The 16,737-nt window shown below is 42.6% G+C and overlaps 1 protein-coding gene across 1 annotated transcript in view; it reads right to left on the bottom strand.

Moving 5' to 3' along the window:
• The window catches only part of MTNR1A (melatonin receptor 1A), a 221,439-nt gene extending 205,539 nt beyond the window's left edge, over positions 1 to 15,900 (bottom strand). The window contains exon 1 of the mRNA XM_066574660.1: positions 15,692 to 15,900. Coding sequence (XP_066430757.1) covers positions 15,692 to 15,875 — 184 coding nt within the window. The 5' untranslated portion in view covers positions 15,876 to 15,900. The remainder of the gene's footprint in view (positions 1 to 15,691) is intronic.
• Positions 15,901 to 16,737: the final 837 nt, after the last annotated feature.

Raw genomic sequence — 16,737 nt, 5'->3', positions numbered from 1 at the left:
CTTCTGTGCTCCCTGGCCTCGGCTCTGTATTTTGGACTTTTTTTATTGCCTGCTGCCTGCTCTCAGCTTCTGCCCGGACCTCATTATTGCCCCTATGTCAAGTGCCCTGACTAAAGCCTTTTCTCTGGATATGCATCTGTTCACACGTTCATGTACCTCAGCCCAGTGCAGCATTAGCAACCATAATACTGAGACTATCTGTGTGAACAATGGTTTGGGGACCCTCTGGAAAAGGCTGCATCCAGCTTGAAGGTGTCAAGCGTAAAAACCAAGGTTCCCCAAAAATGTAGCCCAAGGTGACTCCCTATCTACCCGAGGGGCTTCTGCAACCACCGACCACTCATGTAGGTATGTATGGTATGTAGGAGCAAGTGTCCCTAAACTGTCACACTATGAGAGGCTGATGGCTTTGGGGATGTTCTCTGTGTCGTCTGACATCTTTGATGTGCAAACTTAAACGGTTCATTAACAACTTTAACTTTCTGTCCGGTCCGGCCGTCCAACAGTTTCTTAGTCTGTGAAATAATTATATGCAGCAATAACAATGACAAGGCCACTTTTGGTTGCAGTCTTTTGAACAAAAAAGCAGTCCTCTCGCTAAGTAATTGCAACCAAAGTTTCAAGTCCTTTAGTGCAAACACTCGTTACTGTGTATTGTGATCTGGACACTCACAGTCCAAGTTCACTAGTGCCATTTAGTAGGTGACAATATTAAGCAGGGTACTGGCCGTCACAAGCTGACATTGAGAGGAACCTCTGGGTGTGACCATTCCAAGAAAAAATGCAATTACAATGTGATTTGGAGCTGGTCACCCGTTGGGTCCGGACCACATTCTGCAGCGGAGCTCCTGCACTTTCTTCATTCTCTCTACTTGCTTAATCTGTTCGCTGCCCAGAAACCAATCAGAGATTACAGGAGATTAGAGGAAGAGTGGAAATACCCAGAGACCCCTGCTATATGCTTTAGTTCTCCAAGATCTATGATTTATTTTAAAGACATGATTACCCAAATGTCAGGCCATGCTGAAATAACAAATAACATCATGGCTACACCCCCTTACATTTACGCTAGGCAACCTTTTTGGGGGATGGAGGTTAACCTTGTTCAATAGCCCTACACTGGTTCTGGATCTCTCAGCCGTGATGTACAAACTACTGACCTCAAGGGGAGGTTGGAGCCTCCTCCCTTGCACTTCCTAACATTACAAACATGGTGCCCTGTGCCCCTTTACTTCCTTGCTCTCTGGCAGGGAAGTAGGCATCTTCACTAGCGCTACCATTCACCCTCTGCACCCCTTCCCCTCCCCCCCCCCCCCCCCCCCCAGATACAGCTCTGGCTGGTAAAGGGGAGCCTCATACAGAGCTGACAAACACGGCTGGACTCTTATCCTCCTGCAGGAGCCCTGCAAGGGGCAGAGCTGTCACTGTCGCGAATCTGAGAGGCCAAGCCACGGCATTCTGTAAGGGGGGTGCAGGGCTCCACTCACTCCCTTCTTGCACTGGTAATATCTTTTTCAACTAAAATGTTCTGCATCTTCTGGAACAGTTCTTAAATCATCCAGGTAGTATAATATTTAGCATTCAGTATGGCTTGCCAACGGGTCCGTAAAAAAGTTGGCAGTCCATAATATTTAGAAAAGTTGTCCAGAAAGAAAAAAAAAATCAGGTAGGCAACCATGTATTTGCCAAACTGTTAATTGACTGCTGGGCTAATATTCAGATAGATGTATGTTAATGAAAGCAGCCCTTTTTGTGACTCTACAGGTGGTCTCTTTGAAAAGAAACGGGACATGTGGTAAGCTCTGTTGATGAAAGCTTGATCTTTACTGTCACTGACTTGCTGTATACTTTAGAGTGCTGCCATTCTCATTTTCATATGTAAAAATGGCCAATTATCCCATTTTCATAAAGAGAAGACAGGAAACATTCTAAAATATGGCCTGAAAGCACCAAGATTAGTGTTATAATTAAAAAGCTTTATTCATAATTACATGTTTCTGTGTCAGTGGAGTGGCCTCATGCATTGCTTTCACACATCTGTTAAGTTGTCATGTGCATACTTCTATGATGGTGATAAAAAGTATGCAATAAGGGTATTTTCCCATGGGCCATTTTGATGCAGTTTTTACACAGTTTTTAAAACCATTGCCAGGAGTGAACCAGAAAAGGAGAAAAATTGTATACGAAAGGTTCTAATTGTACTTAAGCTTCTAGCTTTGGCTTCAAAAACTGCATCAAAACAGAAAGGTGTGAAGACACCCTGTATAGAAACAGATCTGTATTAGATGGACTATCTTAAAGGAGATTTGCAGGACTTTAATTTTGATGGCCTAGTCTTAGAGTAAAACATCACAATCAGATCGGTTAGGATACAACACCAATCAGCTAATTCTCCAGAAAGTGCTGTATCCATTTCCTTGTTTAGCTAGTATAGTGCTGTACATTTTGTAGTGGCTGTGCCTGGTACTGCAGCTCCGTCTTATTTACTTGAATGGGACTAAACTACAAAGAGCTGCAGTACCAAGCACGGCCACCACAAACTGCATGAAATTGTGCTTGGTAAACAAAAAAAGAATGCAGCACTTTTTGGAGCGCTGAGATCCCTTCAATGAGTAATGATATTAACTCCTTCTATTGGTGGCTGCACACAGCTGGAATCATATTATTTATCAAGTCACCCAAACAGGGCTCCCCTTTACAGATTATGTAATGATTCAGCTCACAATTGTGGACCCACCCAAAAAAGTGGGGATGGGGTGGACTATTTTGAATTTTGCTTGAGGGCCCTATGATTTCTGTCTTCACCCCTGGCCATTTTTATAGTGAGCATTTACATTACGTCTTTGCTGCCAACATCTCATCTTTGGGGAACCTGTGATGTGAAAATAGGATTTCTAAACTGGGTAAATGTTTAAGATAAAAATCTGTCATATGTACCAAAACAAAGTATGACAATCAGCAGTCTGTTGAGTCACACAGAAATCTGTAATAGAGAGATAAGATGCGCCGAGAAATGTTCCTTACCTTAGCTAACACCAAGAATAGTCATTCATCGCCACCATATAATGTAATATGATGTGAGTCAACTAACAAGCGTGGATCAATGAGATCGGCACTAGTGTCACTGGCCTTCTCAAAGACCGATTCATAATGCATGGGGGATGAACAAATAATACATACATACATATGATGCATACAACTTCATCATTATTTGCCATTTACCTGGGGAGATGTGCTTTCAATGATTTTTTTCAGATGCACAAAAGACCCGATAAAATAATGAACGAGCGTCAGCTTGTTATCAGCTGATCAGGGGTACGGCCTAATGATCAGACAAAAGAATGTGCTTAGAAACATTTGGGCCCAATCATCAGCTCATGTCAAAGTGCCTTAAGTCACCGTCTTCTGAATTATGTATGCAGGGGTGAAGCTAAAGGGCCCGGGTATAAAAGTTTAGCTTCCACCCAAAAAATACATACACATATACAGTGGTGTAGCTAAAGGCTCATAGGCCCCCCAACTTCTCTCAACCCCTTAACGCAGAGGCGTAACTTGAAGCTCCTGGGCCTCAATGCAAAACCTGTAACAGGGCCCCCAACTATAATGCTTTATTCATAGTACCGGACTCCCTATATGGAGAGGAGAGGCCTTATGGGCCCCCTAAGGCTCCTGGGCCCGGGTGCAACCGTATCCCCTGCATACCCTATAGTTTCGCCAGTGCACAGATACATTGTTATATATACAAAATATGTATGAAAGAACATCTATCAAAGAATGGCTAATATGCAGCAGCACATCTTTAACAAACACTAGAAAGATAATGCAGTCACAGTAAGGACAGAGGCTTTCAGATTCATCAAACAGCAGTGCTCCATTTATGCTGCCTGTCGGCAGGTTAGGTGGTCAGAGCGACTCCCCCAACCCCCCCCCCCCTACTCCTGTTCACTATACACTCTAAGCTTCAGACCTCAGGAGAAGGAGGAGGCGCTCTGACCACATAACCCACCGACAGGCAGCATGAATGGAGCGCTGCTGTTTGATGAATCTAAAATGCTCTGTTCTTACAACTCAGCAGATAGGGGGCAGTGATATTAGTCAGAAGGAAATCCTTTGGGCCCCTTAGCTAAGGGACCCTGTTGCAATTGCAACCCCTGTTGCTATGCCACTGCCCACATTCCGGCTCGGCTCTCCCTAACATGCTCACATTGTGCCTCCGCCCCAGCTCCCCCCAGTTGCTCACATTCTATCACTACCTCTTCTGCTTCTCTTTAACCTCTCTTCCGCCACTCCTGCCTCTTCTTGCCTTCTACTTCTCTCCTGCCTGCTGCCTCCCTATTGCCCTTTCTGCCTTTGCTCCTCCAACCCCAAAACTCTGACAAGTGCATAGTGAACTTTGACCCTGAGCTGGTATCTGATAGGTCACACAGGGTGTACAGCACACCTGGCTCCCTCCAGTCTCCTGACTGAGTGCCAGGTGGGAAGTGTCAGGCATCCTGTACAATTGGGGGGGCCTGTCAGGCACCAATTCTGATTGGGAGTCAAATTTCACTCAGAGTTTTGAGAGCAGAAGTGCCCAGTAACTAAAGTTTTCTCTGCTACTGTGGTGAGGGGAGCCCTTGGGTACCCCTTGCACCCCTGACATAGGGGCCTGGTTGGAATTGAAACCACTGTGACCCCTATAGCTTTAGCAGTTGAAAATTTGAAATCATAACCTCAAAGTTTTGCTCTGCTAGTTATGTATATAGGACAGTTTCATCTTGCCAAATATTACTGCTGGGATTTTTTTCTATTTCTGGACCACTATACATATCTCTACAAGTCTATTGGAGTTTCCCTGTGCACTCCTCCAAATAACTATTAGGTTGAGAGCGACATTTGCAAGATTGAGTGGGCTGACCTTTTTCTGTTTTTGGAATTCTTTGGAATGGGTTCATGCACACAGGCTATTTTCCCTCGGACCAATAGTCCAAGTTTGAAAAATATCTGCATGTCCTATTCTTGTGCGAGTCTTGCATGAGAGTTAGGGTGTTTTATGCAGGTGTATCTGCATGTGTATTTGCATGCTCAAAATTTGCCATTCTCACGGGGCGCTGGAAATATGCAGAAGCGCTGAAAATGAGCAATCGCTTTAAAATCCTCTGAATGACCAATAATGCTTAATTAGGGCCAGCTGTCTTCTTTTCCCAGCGTTGTACATACTCTCCCTCCCCTCCGGTTTTTCCAGCTTCCATAGAAGTCTATGGGAGCTTGCTGTGTATCACGTCAGAAGGTAGGCCAAAACCTATCTTTTAACACGGCGAATAAAACCGGTGACTGAAAACAGTAGCGTATGAGTTTTTCTGGCAATTTTTTTTCACAGCGAAATACTGGCGTAAGTATGGTTGTCTGAATAAGGATATTTAGGATTTCTAATACTATTAAAGGAATGAAGAATAATAACTAGATTTGTTATTATATTTATTTTATTGTAATTAATCATCTGGAGACACAAAAACTGTGTCCCTCACACATCAGCAGAAGATGAACTCCTGAGAAGATGGTTATCTTTGAAAATTCCCTTCCTTGAATTCAGAATCCTGGATCTAACATGGGCTTTGATTAACCTGGATAAATATTGCAGATGACATATACAGGACACAGCAGGTGCCTCCATGGCGCTCCCACCAGATCCCAGCAGAACAAACGATTGCACTAGATGAAGTGCTTGAAATTTAAAGAGCTTTTGTCAGGCGGCGTCTTGAAGGATACAAATACTGCAATTAAATGATTGTAAAGTGTAAAGGAAATCTACGTAAAGGTGCAGGCGAGATTCCTGCCATGGGGGACTCTACAAGGTAAGATGTGACAGTGAGCGGATGTAAATGTCATTCTCCACCCATGGACACATGACCTTGCCATGGATGACATTAGCAGCTGGAAGAAGACAAACAATGACTCAAAGCTCTTAAAGGGAATGTATCATCTACATTGTTTTTATTAACCCATTAAGGACCAGGCTGTTTTGTACCTTAAGGACCAGACACTTTTTTAGGAATTTACCCATGTGATGGTTTTACTGCCCTATTTTTTTCCTTCAGCTACAAAAATTATTTTGGCTGCGTTTTTTCCCCGTGACATATAGGGCGATTTTTAAAATATCTTCTACACTGACTTTTTCCCCCCAGTTATTAGTTTTATTGGGGGTAAAAAAAAATTTAAAAACACCTTTTTTAACATTTATAGTTTTTTTTTTAAATTAGTATATTTACGCTAAAATATAGTATGGGAATGGATTCTTCATTTCGTTTTGGACGTTTTGATATATAATATGTATAGTTTTGGAGTACACGCCGCATACGGCGACGGTTTTGGTTGGCAGTCCACAAGCCCTCTGACAAGCCAGGATGGTCTGCCACCCCCCACCCCCCTCCGGGATTGCGCGCAGGTACAGAAGACAGGAGCCTTGTGATAGGAGTCAGGACGGGCCGCCCTCCACTCCCGATAGTGTGCGCACATGCAGAAGACCTTTCAGCTCAAACAGGATGGACAGGCCGGCCACAGCAAGCACTGCTTGTGGCGTGCCACCAGTCTGGTGACCTCAGAAATGGCTCACGGACAGAGCAGAGCAGGAAGCGGCTGCCTTTGTCACCTGATACCCCTCATAGCACAATCAAGGGATGCTGTGGTTTTCTTTTTAGGCAATCAGGACCTAGGAAGTGCCCCCAGGTCTGCCATCTTAATAATACTGTTACATACTGCCAGATACAGAGTGTAGTAGAACAACGCTGACAGGCATACAGCAGTATACAAGAGATTTCATAGTAAAGTACCCTAGTGGGACTAAAAAAAAGGGAAAAAGTTTAATATTATTAAAAACATCAAAAAACACAAATATTAAACACTTAAAAACATTTAGTAAAAAACATAATGAGAAACAGACATACTGCAATTGGTATGATTGGGGCTACAAAGGTCCAAATTATTAATATTTCACATTACTTATGCTGCATAGTGAATGGTGTAAAAAAAAAAGCACATCACCGGAATTCCTGCTTTTCAGTCATCTGGTGTCTCCAAAAGGAATGGCATAAAAAAATGATTAAAAGAAAGTTGGAGGTAGTTCAAAATGGTACCAATAAAACTACAGCCCATCCCCGAAATGAACAAGCCTCTCACAGCCCCATTGATGAAGAATAAACCAGTTCTAGGTCTGAAGATATGGTGACATAAGGGATTTTTTATAAAGCTTTTTTATTTTGCAAAAATAGTAAATCATAACAAAAAGTATATAAATGTGGCATCTCTGTAATCTTACTGAATAAAGGAAACATATCATTTCATCACACAGTGAACTATAGAAATGAGGCCTAATGAAAACAACTACGAAGTTGCAAGTTTTTTTCTATTCTACTTCTTAAAAAATGAAGGGTTTTTCAGTGCATTATATGGTAAATTAAATGGTGCTCATACCACAGAAAGCCCTCATGCTGCAAAGATGATGGAAAATAACGTTATTGATCTTAAAAGTCAAGATGAAAATGTGGACGCCCAAACTGGCTCTGAAAGGAGAAGATTGCTCTATTATTGAACAAGTGTCGAGAATGGAAAAGATGCCCGTCGCATGTGGCACTTATACTCTGGATTAGTTGGAGACTGTTTCCACAGTAAGGGCTTCTACAGATGGACGCATTTGCGCACATTTTTGTGCATGCAATATATACATGTACAATATGCAGGGAATAAAACCCATTAATGTCGATGGGTTCTTTCACATGAACAATTTTTGCACGAATTTTGGCTGAGTGCAAAAAAACAAGACCTGCTCTACCTTTCCCGGTATTTGCGCAGCAAAGTTTCCTATCGAAGACTATGGGAGGTGTGCAAATATGCACACAAATCCACAATACGCTGCGCAATTCCGTGAGCAATAGAATGCATGAGGACCTCATTAGGCTAAATAGCCTTGTAAATCAGGGTAGGGGGTTCTTTAACATAAGTGTGTTTTGCGCGTGCATTTCGCATGCACGAGATAAAATAGGACCTACTTTATTTTCCTGCATTTTGCGCAGCACTGGTCCCATAGAAGTCTATACAATGTGCAAAAATACGCAGAAGCACAGATTATGTACCTCTTCAAACCTTGTATGTGCGCAAATGTGCTGTGCTGCGGCAAGTGTTTTTGCGCATAGGCTCCTGTGAAGCTGACCTAATAGCATATTTTACTGTTCACCAAAAATAACAAAAAACAAACAGAATTCTGCTAAAGTGGAGATCAACATGGTCTCCATCTGAGTTATGAAATTACAGTGTGGTTTCCTCCAGAGTTCTGACTCAATGTCATTTATGATGATTAAGGTCAAACCCCGGTACGGAAAAGCTGGGCGCACACTGAAATGCAGTGTGAACTGAGTCTTTCCAATATGTAGGCACACTTTTACACATACATGCACACACGGAGGCTTGCTTTTAAATATATACACACACATTCCATATAGGAGCACAGGCATACTTTCACAAACTTACTCAGCTTGCCAGCGCTGCCTGTCTGTCTACGGTGCGATAGGATCACGGGGGAGGAGGGTGGTAGAGTCACCAAAATTTCATGGTGGCATCTCATCTGGGATGGACAGCAAGTCACACTGCAACCCTGTGAATAACACAATGAGTGATTGTAGCCTGAGCAAGAGCCCGTGGAATGGGAAAGATGGCATTCTCTCTAATGGCACCAGGAGCACGGAGAGGGAAGCCTGGGTCCGTAATCTAATTCTGAGCACTGTGCTATACCATGTTTGGAGGCAGCCAATAGCAAATTATAATAAGGGTGGTTTTACAGCAGTAGGCCCCCCTGAGCATTGGCCCTGGGCGGCCATCCCTATCACCCCTATTATAATCCACCACTGCTTGGGCCAATTCTCTACCTCCTTGTTTGCTAACAATGCAGTTTCTCTTTAGAGTTAGGTCTTGGTCCTGTATATGTTCTCACTACCCAGAAGCAAAAGTGATGGTGCAATCAGAGCTGGGGCCCCCTCTCTCCATGGGCGCCACAGCAGTCACATGGTCTGTCTCTATGATATGTACTCTATTGCTTAATGTGGCATTCAGTGATAGGTATAAATATACTGGTAATTATTAGGAAATTATAGTACCAATGTTTCTGGTGGTGCAATGCGCCACACAGCTCTGCTGCATGGTAAATCCATTATGATCCCCACACATCACACACACACACAGCTCTACTACATCCATTCTGATTCCCACACATTACACACATACAGCTATTGTATATCAATGCTGATATCCAGACCTCACCAGCTCAGCAGACTCCTGGATATAGTGATCAGCCCCTGGTCATGTGATTCCTGACTCCACGAACACAGGTGATCACATGACAGTGACGTCATCACAGGTCCTGGTGGCTGCTGTCAGCTTGTCTAGTATACAGTACTTTCTACCAAACTGCACTCCCAGAGCAGTGACATCACCGCAGGTCCTTCAGCCCACCGGATCTCTGTGATGGCGGTACGTCAATGTCTTCTGTCAGGACTGCTGAGTTGTGTCTGAGATAATAACGGCTTACTTGTATTTTCATTTTGTTATTTTTGTCCTTCCCTTCCAAGAGCCCTAACTGTGCTCCTCTTCTGTCAGTCACGCTCTGTTTTATATATTTTGTATGATCTGTGATGATGTCACCAGGGGGCGGAGCGATGACATCACCAGGGGTGCAGCATGAGAAGCACCCACACACATACATACTCACAGTCAAGTGGTCATTAGTAGTTTGATGTATGCTGAACATGTTGACTGCATTCAGTATTTAAGGTGTTAAGGAGAATTTGTATTGGCTTTGATTTCAGAAGTCCCTCTAAGACATGGAATATTGTCACTATGAACAAAATAATTTAGGATTAACTGTCCACATTCAGAAGAATCTCAGGGGAAAAAATGAGTGACAGGGGGTGATATCTGGTGACAGAGAAAACGGATAAGAATGGCACCAAACAGCTAATACTCTCACCTGGTAAAGTTGTGCTAGGTATGAACACAGCCACATGAAATCACTGCTAGAATGAAGGTAGCAACCCAAAAGGAGTCCCTCGCTGATGGGAGCTGTAAGCCTCTCCTGCTCCTCCGGCAGAGCCTATCCCTGGGCTCAGATCCTGGTTCAGTTCATCAATACAACAAGACAACCAGCTGATGAGGTGCTGCTCCTCCAGAAATGACAAATCTAATATTCAATTTGCTCCAAACGCAATTTACTTTTATTACAAACAAAAATAAAACAATGGCCACATGTATCAACCCAAGAGAGCAAGTCTACTTCAGCAAGAGGCCTGAGAAAAAAAACGCCCCGGGGTTCAAACACATCGTCATTGGTTGAGTTTTACCTGATATAAAAGTTGTGTTCCTTCGGTATTCCTGTGTGAGCTCAGTGCCAGCCTACTCTTCTTGCCTTCATAGCTCACAAAAAAAAACTTTTTTACATCAAAAAGTTTGTTTCTGTTTGTTTCTATTTACCTACATATAAATATAGTAAAAGAATATTCCCATCTGATAAAGTGATAACATAACCGTAGGATCTGCCATAACTTGGTAAGGGTATGACCTCTGGGGTCCTCATCAACCCTGAGAATAAAGGGGTCACAGTGCTGTCTTAAAGCTGCAATCCCTTCACTTTTTTTTTTTATAGTGGCAATCCCAGACGCTGAATATCCAGAAGAGTTCTATTCAAGCTAATGGCACCATGCTGCAGTTACTTGCAGAGCCAGGGCATGGCTAGGACATTAGAACTAACATTCTACATGGAAATCAATGTGAGATACTCTAACTAGAAGATCTACTCATCACACACAATAGATCTCCTATAGGAAATAAACAAACACCTTCCCTCACACAGTTCTTCTGTTGCTGCCACTTCCATGCTTCATGGTTGATCGGATTTTTCAGTGAGTGCAGAGATTCTGAACAAACCTGAGGAAGAACCCTGACAGGTTCCAAAGCTTGCTATAACATCATGTATTTTTGTTAGCCATTAAAAGGTATCATATCTACAAGATTACTTGGTTTCTCTTGCTGGGAACAATCACATAAGATTCTGAGCATTTACAGAACAGCCAACTTTAGGGAAAAAAAGGAGAAAGACAAAATACATTAGGGAGGTTTCACACGGCCGAGAAAATTGCCCGATTTTCGCCTGCTGCGAGAAAAGCAGAATATCAAAGCAATGATTTACGATGGTCTCCTTCCCATCTGCAATGTTTACACTGATACGATGTTGGGAGAACAAAAAAAAATCGCAGCATGCTTTACCTTTCAGCGATGTGCGATTTTTTTTATCTCCCATGTTTCCCTATGAAGCCTGCTTTTTATCACATTGCAACGCAACAAACATGTGGTGCGAAGTCATTTTAATATTAGAAAGTCCCACTGACTTTCGCGATAAAAAAATGTGTGTTTTAAGTACATCATTGTATCGCGGGCAGCAGCAATGTAATGCGAAATTATTCCCCAAAAAAGCATCGCTAACGCACAAAAATTGTGGGAACAAAGACATGATTTTGCAGTGATTTTCTTGCGGTACAATCGCGATCACCCATGTGAAACTAGGCTTAGGCTGCGATAAGGTCGTCAAGATCGTTCAACTATTGGCAGCTGCTACCTGGTATGTGAGAATGAAGCCTTAGAGCGGCTTCAAACAAGTGTGTTTGTGCGCCCAAAATCTGCGCACGCAAGGTGCAGAGAATAGAGCCATTGTTTTGATACGTTCATTCTCAGTGTCCTTTTTTGCATGCCATACTCTATTTTGGTGCACATTTGCACACCAATAGGAGTCTATAGGAGTTGTGCAAATGTGCACATATGGCAGCAATGGCATGCCTGCAAACACTAACACCTTTGGCTTAATATCCATTTAAATCAAGACAGGGGTGATTCCTCCACCCATGTCAACTAGCAGAGCCTGCGCAAATACGCATAGTATTGGTCCAGACACACGCGCAAAAAACACTTCTTTGGGGCTAAAACAGACTGGTGCGTGCACAAATACACCCGTCGCTATAGACCGTATTAGCGCTAGAACCAGTCAAAATTCTTTTTTTTAATATTCAAATTACGCATTATTACGTGCGGGTAAGAAAAAAAAAGCTGGAATATAGGTCCTGCCCTATCTTTTCTCACATGTAGAAGTCCTATCTTTTATCTTGCGAGAATCACGCTACTGGAAATGAAACCATTGAAATCAATTTTCACGCCCACAAAATGGGACAAAATCACTGTCGTCCAAAGAAGCCTTCACTGTGCAAATACATTGCACAGGAGCAAGCGTTTTTGCGCTTACGCAGGTGTGAGGCCGCCCTTAAAGCTGTATTATATTTAGATGTACAACCGTATTTCCCTGAAAATAAGGCCCTGCCTTATAATAATTTTTGCCCCAAAAGTGGCACAGGGTCTTATTTTTGGGGGGTGTCTTATACTCACCTAGCAGGTGCCATCCAGGTCCCTCCCGCTGCTCTCTGGCATTCCTGCAGGCTTCCCATGCACTTGTCAGCACTGACAGATCATCTCTTGCTGGTAATGGGCCCTGAATAGCCCGCCTCCTGCAAGAGATTGCTCTGATTTGTTCACAAGCGCCGCCTTAGCCAATCAGAGCCGGAACAAAATGAACCAATCATAGCCAATCAATGAATTAAAATGTAAAAATTAAGTCAGCCGATCACTGGGATTGCTGTGTTTGTGAACCACTTTTATCATGTTCTTCCATTAGCGCGACTACAGCACTGCGGAACTGGTCGTTTTCTCTAGAAAGCCATTTAGGTAATTTAAGGATTACTAATCTTAAACGAGGGAACCCTCCGTGACTTGCCTAGCATTCTGTGATGGGGCTTATGCAAAGGGTTTATAGAACTGATAAAGTATAGCATTCGGTAGTCCTTCAGTATTATTGACCTATAGTGGGAAGTGACAACGCATGCCACTACCTGTAGACCAAACCTGGATATCAGTAAGCGGGAGATCTCTGGGGCTCAGCGTCTCCTCAAGCTTTAGTGATTTCTGGTAATATGTGATATGCTTCTCAATCCCACAAATCCCTCTGATCTAGAAGTGAAGCTGAGTGATCTCTATGGCACATCACAGTCTGACTTGGCCAGTGAGAAATTGAAGATGGACAACACTAATTTACATTTGGTTTGATCTCAAGTGTTCATTTTGCCATCTGTCAAAAACTCTCATCTATAAGCTGTGATGTGATCAGAAAATACTCGGCGGTGGCAGCTTACAGCATTTAAGAGCAGGAGATGGAGTTTGCTGAAGCAGCAGTAATAAAGTGCATGCTCTCTTCGTGGACTTACTGATGGCAGACTAATGTAAGTTACTGCAGCAGGCTCCTTGAAGAAATGACAATGTTTCCTCCCTCCTATTGAATGTAGCAGCATTGTGATCCATCCATTGTTATCTGTGAAAGCTACATATTCCTATGGAAACATGACTTGTTCGCTATGTAATGATGTCATCTGCTGAGTTAAGTCATTCTACATTCACAGGCGACATATCCACCACCAAGTGATTCACAGAGTTGTCCTCAAGGATCGCATCAGGGTTGTGATCCCGATTCTGAGGATTCCTGAACGTCAATGGGTGCAAATATGCGGTGATACATCGTCACCCTTGGGAGGCTCTTATTCAGGACTCTAAGCAAGTTGGGTGACAACTATCAAAAGTTGTGGTGGGGGTTACGTTGTTTGATCATCTTTCCGAGTGATAGATGTGAGAAACTCAGTCACTTCTAAGTGCTGCTCATCTGTGATCGTTATAGGATATTACTAGCTAAATTCCCAATTTATCTAATGCAAATACCTAAGGGACCTTTCACACGTGCAGAATATTTCTGCAAGACGTACCCAAAGACACAGAAAATTCTGTACCAAAATCCCCATGTATACATGTGGGTAATGGAGCAGAAATCTGCAGCAGGAGATTTAGGGCAGCATAACATGAGTGTATTTTTGCACGTTTTTTTGAGGGGTACATTCTCATTTCTCGCGGGCACAAAAAATAAGACCTGCTCTATTTTGTGCACATTTGCACACTAAAAAGACCCATAGGGGTCTATGGTGCAAATATGTACGTGCACATATGTACAAAATGCTGCGCATACCCAAGAATGCAGGCACCTCGTTTGGCTTAAAGGGGTTATCCAGGGAGTATGCTATTGGTGACCTGTCATCAATAGTTGATCGGCTGGGGTCTGTCGCTTGGGACACCAACCAATCAGCTAAGCAGGCGCATGGTGTCAGCAGCTTCCATTGCAATCAACGCGAGCTGCGCCTGCAGTTACAAGCACCAGCCACTACACAGAGGTCAGCGCAGAAACTTCCATTGCTTCCTCTCCAATCTCTGTGTATTTGTGGCGCTGATAGCTCAGCCGATTGGTCGGGTCCCAAGTGAACTAGCAGTGCCTGCGCAAATATGCACAATATTTGCACAGACCTGCATGCAAAGTACACTCGTTCTCTCTGCAAAAAAGTTGAGCAAGAACGAGTATATTTTAGAATATGCTCGTCTGAAGGAGCCCTATGCTGTGTCTTGAAATGCATCTTGCAGAAATATTCAGCATGTCTGTGAGTGCAGACAGCTGGCTGTGTAACCTGGTTTGGGAACACTGATTTCCTTGGTGACCTGAGGAAACCACAAAGTTTTCCAGTTCCCCTAACTAACTGAATATCAGGACTGGAATTTCAAGCAAATAAGATAATCATTTTCACACTCCTTCTGCAATCACATGCCGCTATGAAGATTTTTTCCTTTATATGATTTTCGATTTTTGTAGATTTTTAATCATGTTTTATTACTAGAGTCAAATACATATTTTTAATATAACATACTAGCTTTCATCAAGACCCATCATGAAAAGTATCCATTACAATACATTTTATCATTTCAAACATGTTACTCCCATCCCCCACTTATTTCTTCATCATTGCCATTGATAAACAGAAGGCAGAGTTGTTAGCAGACATTCCAGCCAATTAATAAGAGTTCTGAACTTATTGCTGCCCGCTTCTAAACACCCAACACTCACACCATAGTAGAGCTATACTTATTAATGCCATTCCTACTATATAGAGACAGTTTAGAACATTAGCAGCTATATACTTAGTATAACGATTGCCTTTTATTAAATAGTATCCATCCATGACTCTTATTCCATCTTAATATACATACGTTAAGCATTAGAAAGTACAATGTAAGATGTCCCTACTTAAGGGATCCTTCACACATGCCGAATATTTCTGCAAGACTCACCTAAAGATGCATCTTAATCTCCTGCTGCAGATATCTGCTCCATAACCCGCATGCATACATGAGGATTTTGGTGCAGAATATTCTGCGTCTTCAGATGCGTCTTGCAGAAATATATCAGGTGTGAAAGGTCCCTAAGAGGAAATGATGACTGAACTCTAGAGAGTTGTCTACAGGTAACTGTCTAATGAGAGAACAGCTCTGTCAGGTTCAGGGGTCACACAAGGTGGTCACACAATCTAAATTCTGTCTCCAGATATTAGAGCAAGTATTCATCTCTTAGCACATGCATGACACTCAAATTCCTACCTGTTCCTTCTGGGAAAGCATGTTGATCTAATTAACAGAAGACTATTTGCAAAGAAGGATCAAAGTTGTCAATAACTTTCTGCCATAGTAGCAGTCAGGTACCTACCTGCATTTCTCAGCTTCCTGTTCCTGAACACAGATAAGATGACCAGGAGGTTTCCCAAAATATCAACGACAATGGTGAAGATGAGTATGGCAGCAAGAGCAGTGGCCACCCAAGGAGGACGATCCAATACCAGCTCCTTGGGAATATGCAAAGAACTGTTCAATGCACTTACATTTAATAGCATTTTCTTCCTATCACCTTCCTTCCAATCCAGTTCTGGATTGAACTTGACAAGACAGTTTGATGCTTGGTGCTCTGAGGACTTTAGCTCATTTCATTTCTTCAGTCTCCTGTTGCCCAATGTAAAGAGGATGGGGATAAGTGCTCACACGAGATTGGTAAAGAAGCCATCCTTAGCTTGGCTGCCAAGTTTTTAGTTTGCATGTGCATGTGTCAGGGATGATACTTTTATAGCATCCTATCGCCTCTCCTACTTCAATGTTCAATCAGCTGCAGGTGACATCTAGTGTTCTGCCGGATCAGCACATCAGTAGTCCTTGTGGAGGTGCGTGAGCGACATCTTGTGGTACAAGTCAGAACTGTGTGCTGCTTCATTTCACATTGTAGCTGAGTACAAGTAGAATGATGAGTTTCTTGCAAAGGCAACACATTTTTTACATTAAGCAGACTGGATGTAGTTGTTGTCCCATATAGCCTTATTAAAACGAATGCAGCATTTTACTTGAATGCCAATGATTTTTTTCACATTTTTTGCATCAAAAATCATCCTGTCCAGTTGTTAGCTGTAGGTCAATAGGGAATTGTAAAACATACTAAAAACAGTGCAGTTTTTTGTGATGTTTTTTTTTCTAACTTTGGTGCATACCTTCACACAGTCTAAAAAATATATATAAAAGAGGTGATTTATTGGGTGTTTTTTTTTTTTTTTTTAAACACATGCATTAAACCCCTGTTCTTTTTTCATTAACAGTAAACATATGCTTTGAGCAGTGGCATAGCTATAGGGGTCTCACCTATGACCCGGTCTCTGAGCCTGGGGGTCCTGAAAGGTCCCTACACCACAATTTCCTTGCACCCCCACTCCA

This window comes from Eleutherodactylus coqui, chromosome 7, assembly GCF_035609145.1.
Source record: "Eleutherodactylus coqui strain aEleCoq1 chromosome 7, aEleCoq1.hap1, whole genome shotgun sequence".
NCBI lineage: Eukaryota > Metazoa > Chordata > Amphibia > Anura > Eleutherodactylidae > Eleutherodactylus > Eleutherodactylus coqui.
Note: the sequence above shows the minus strand (reverse complement) of the source record. Positions and strands in the feature narration are given on the sequence as shown.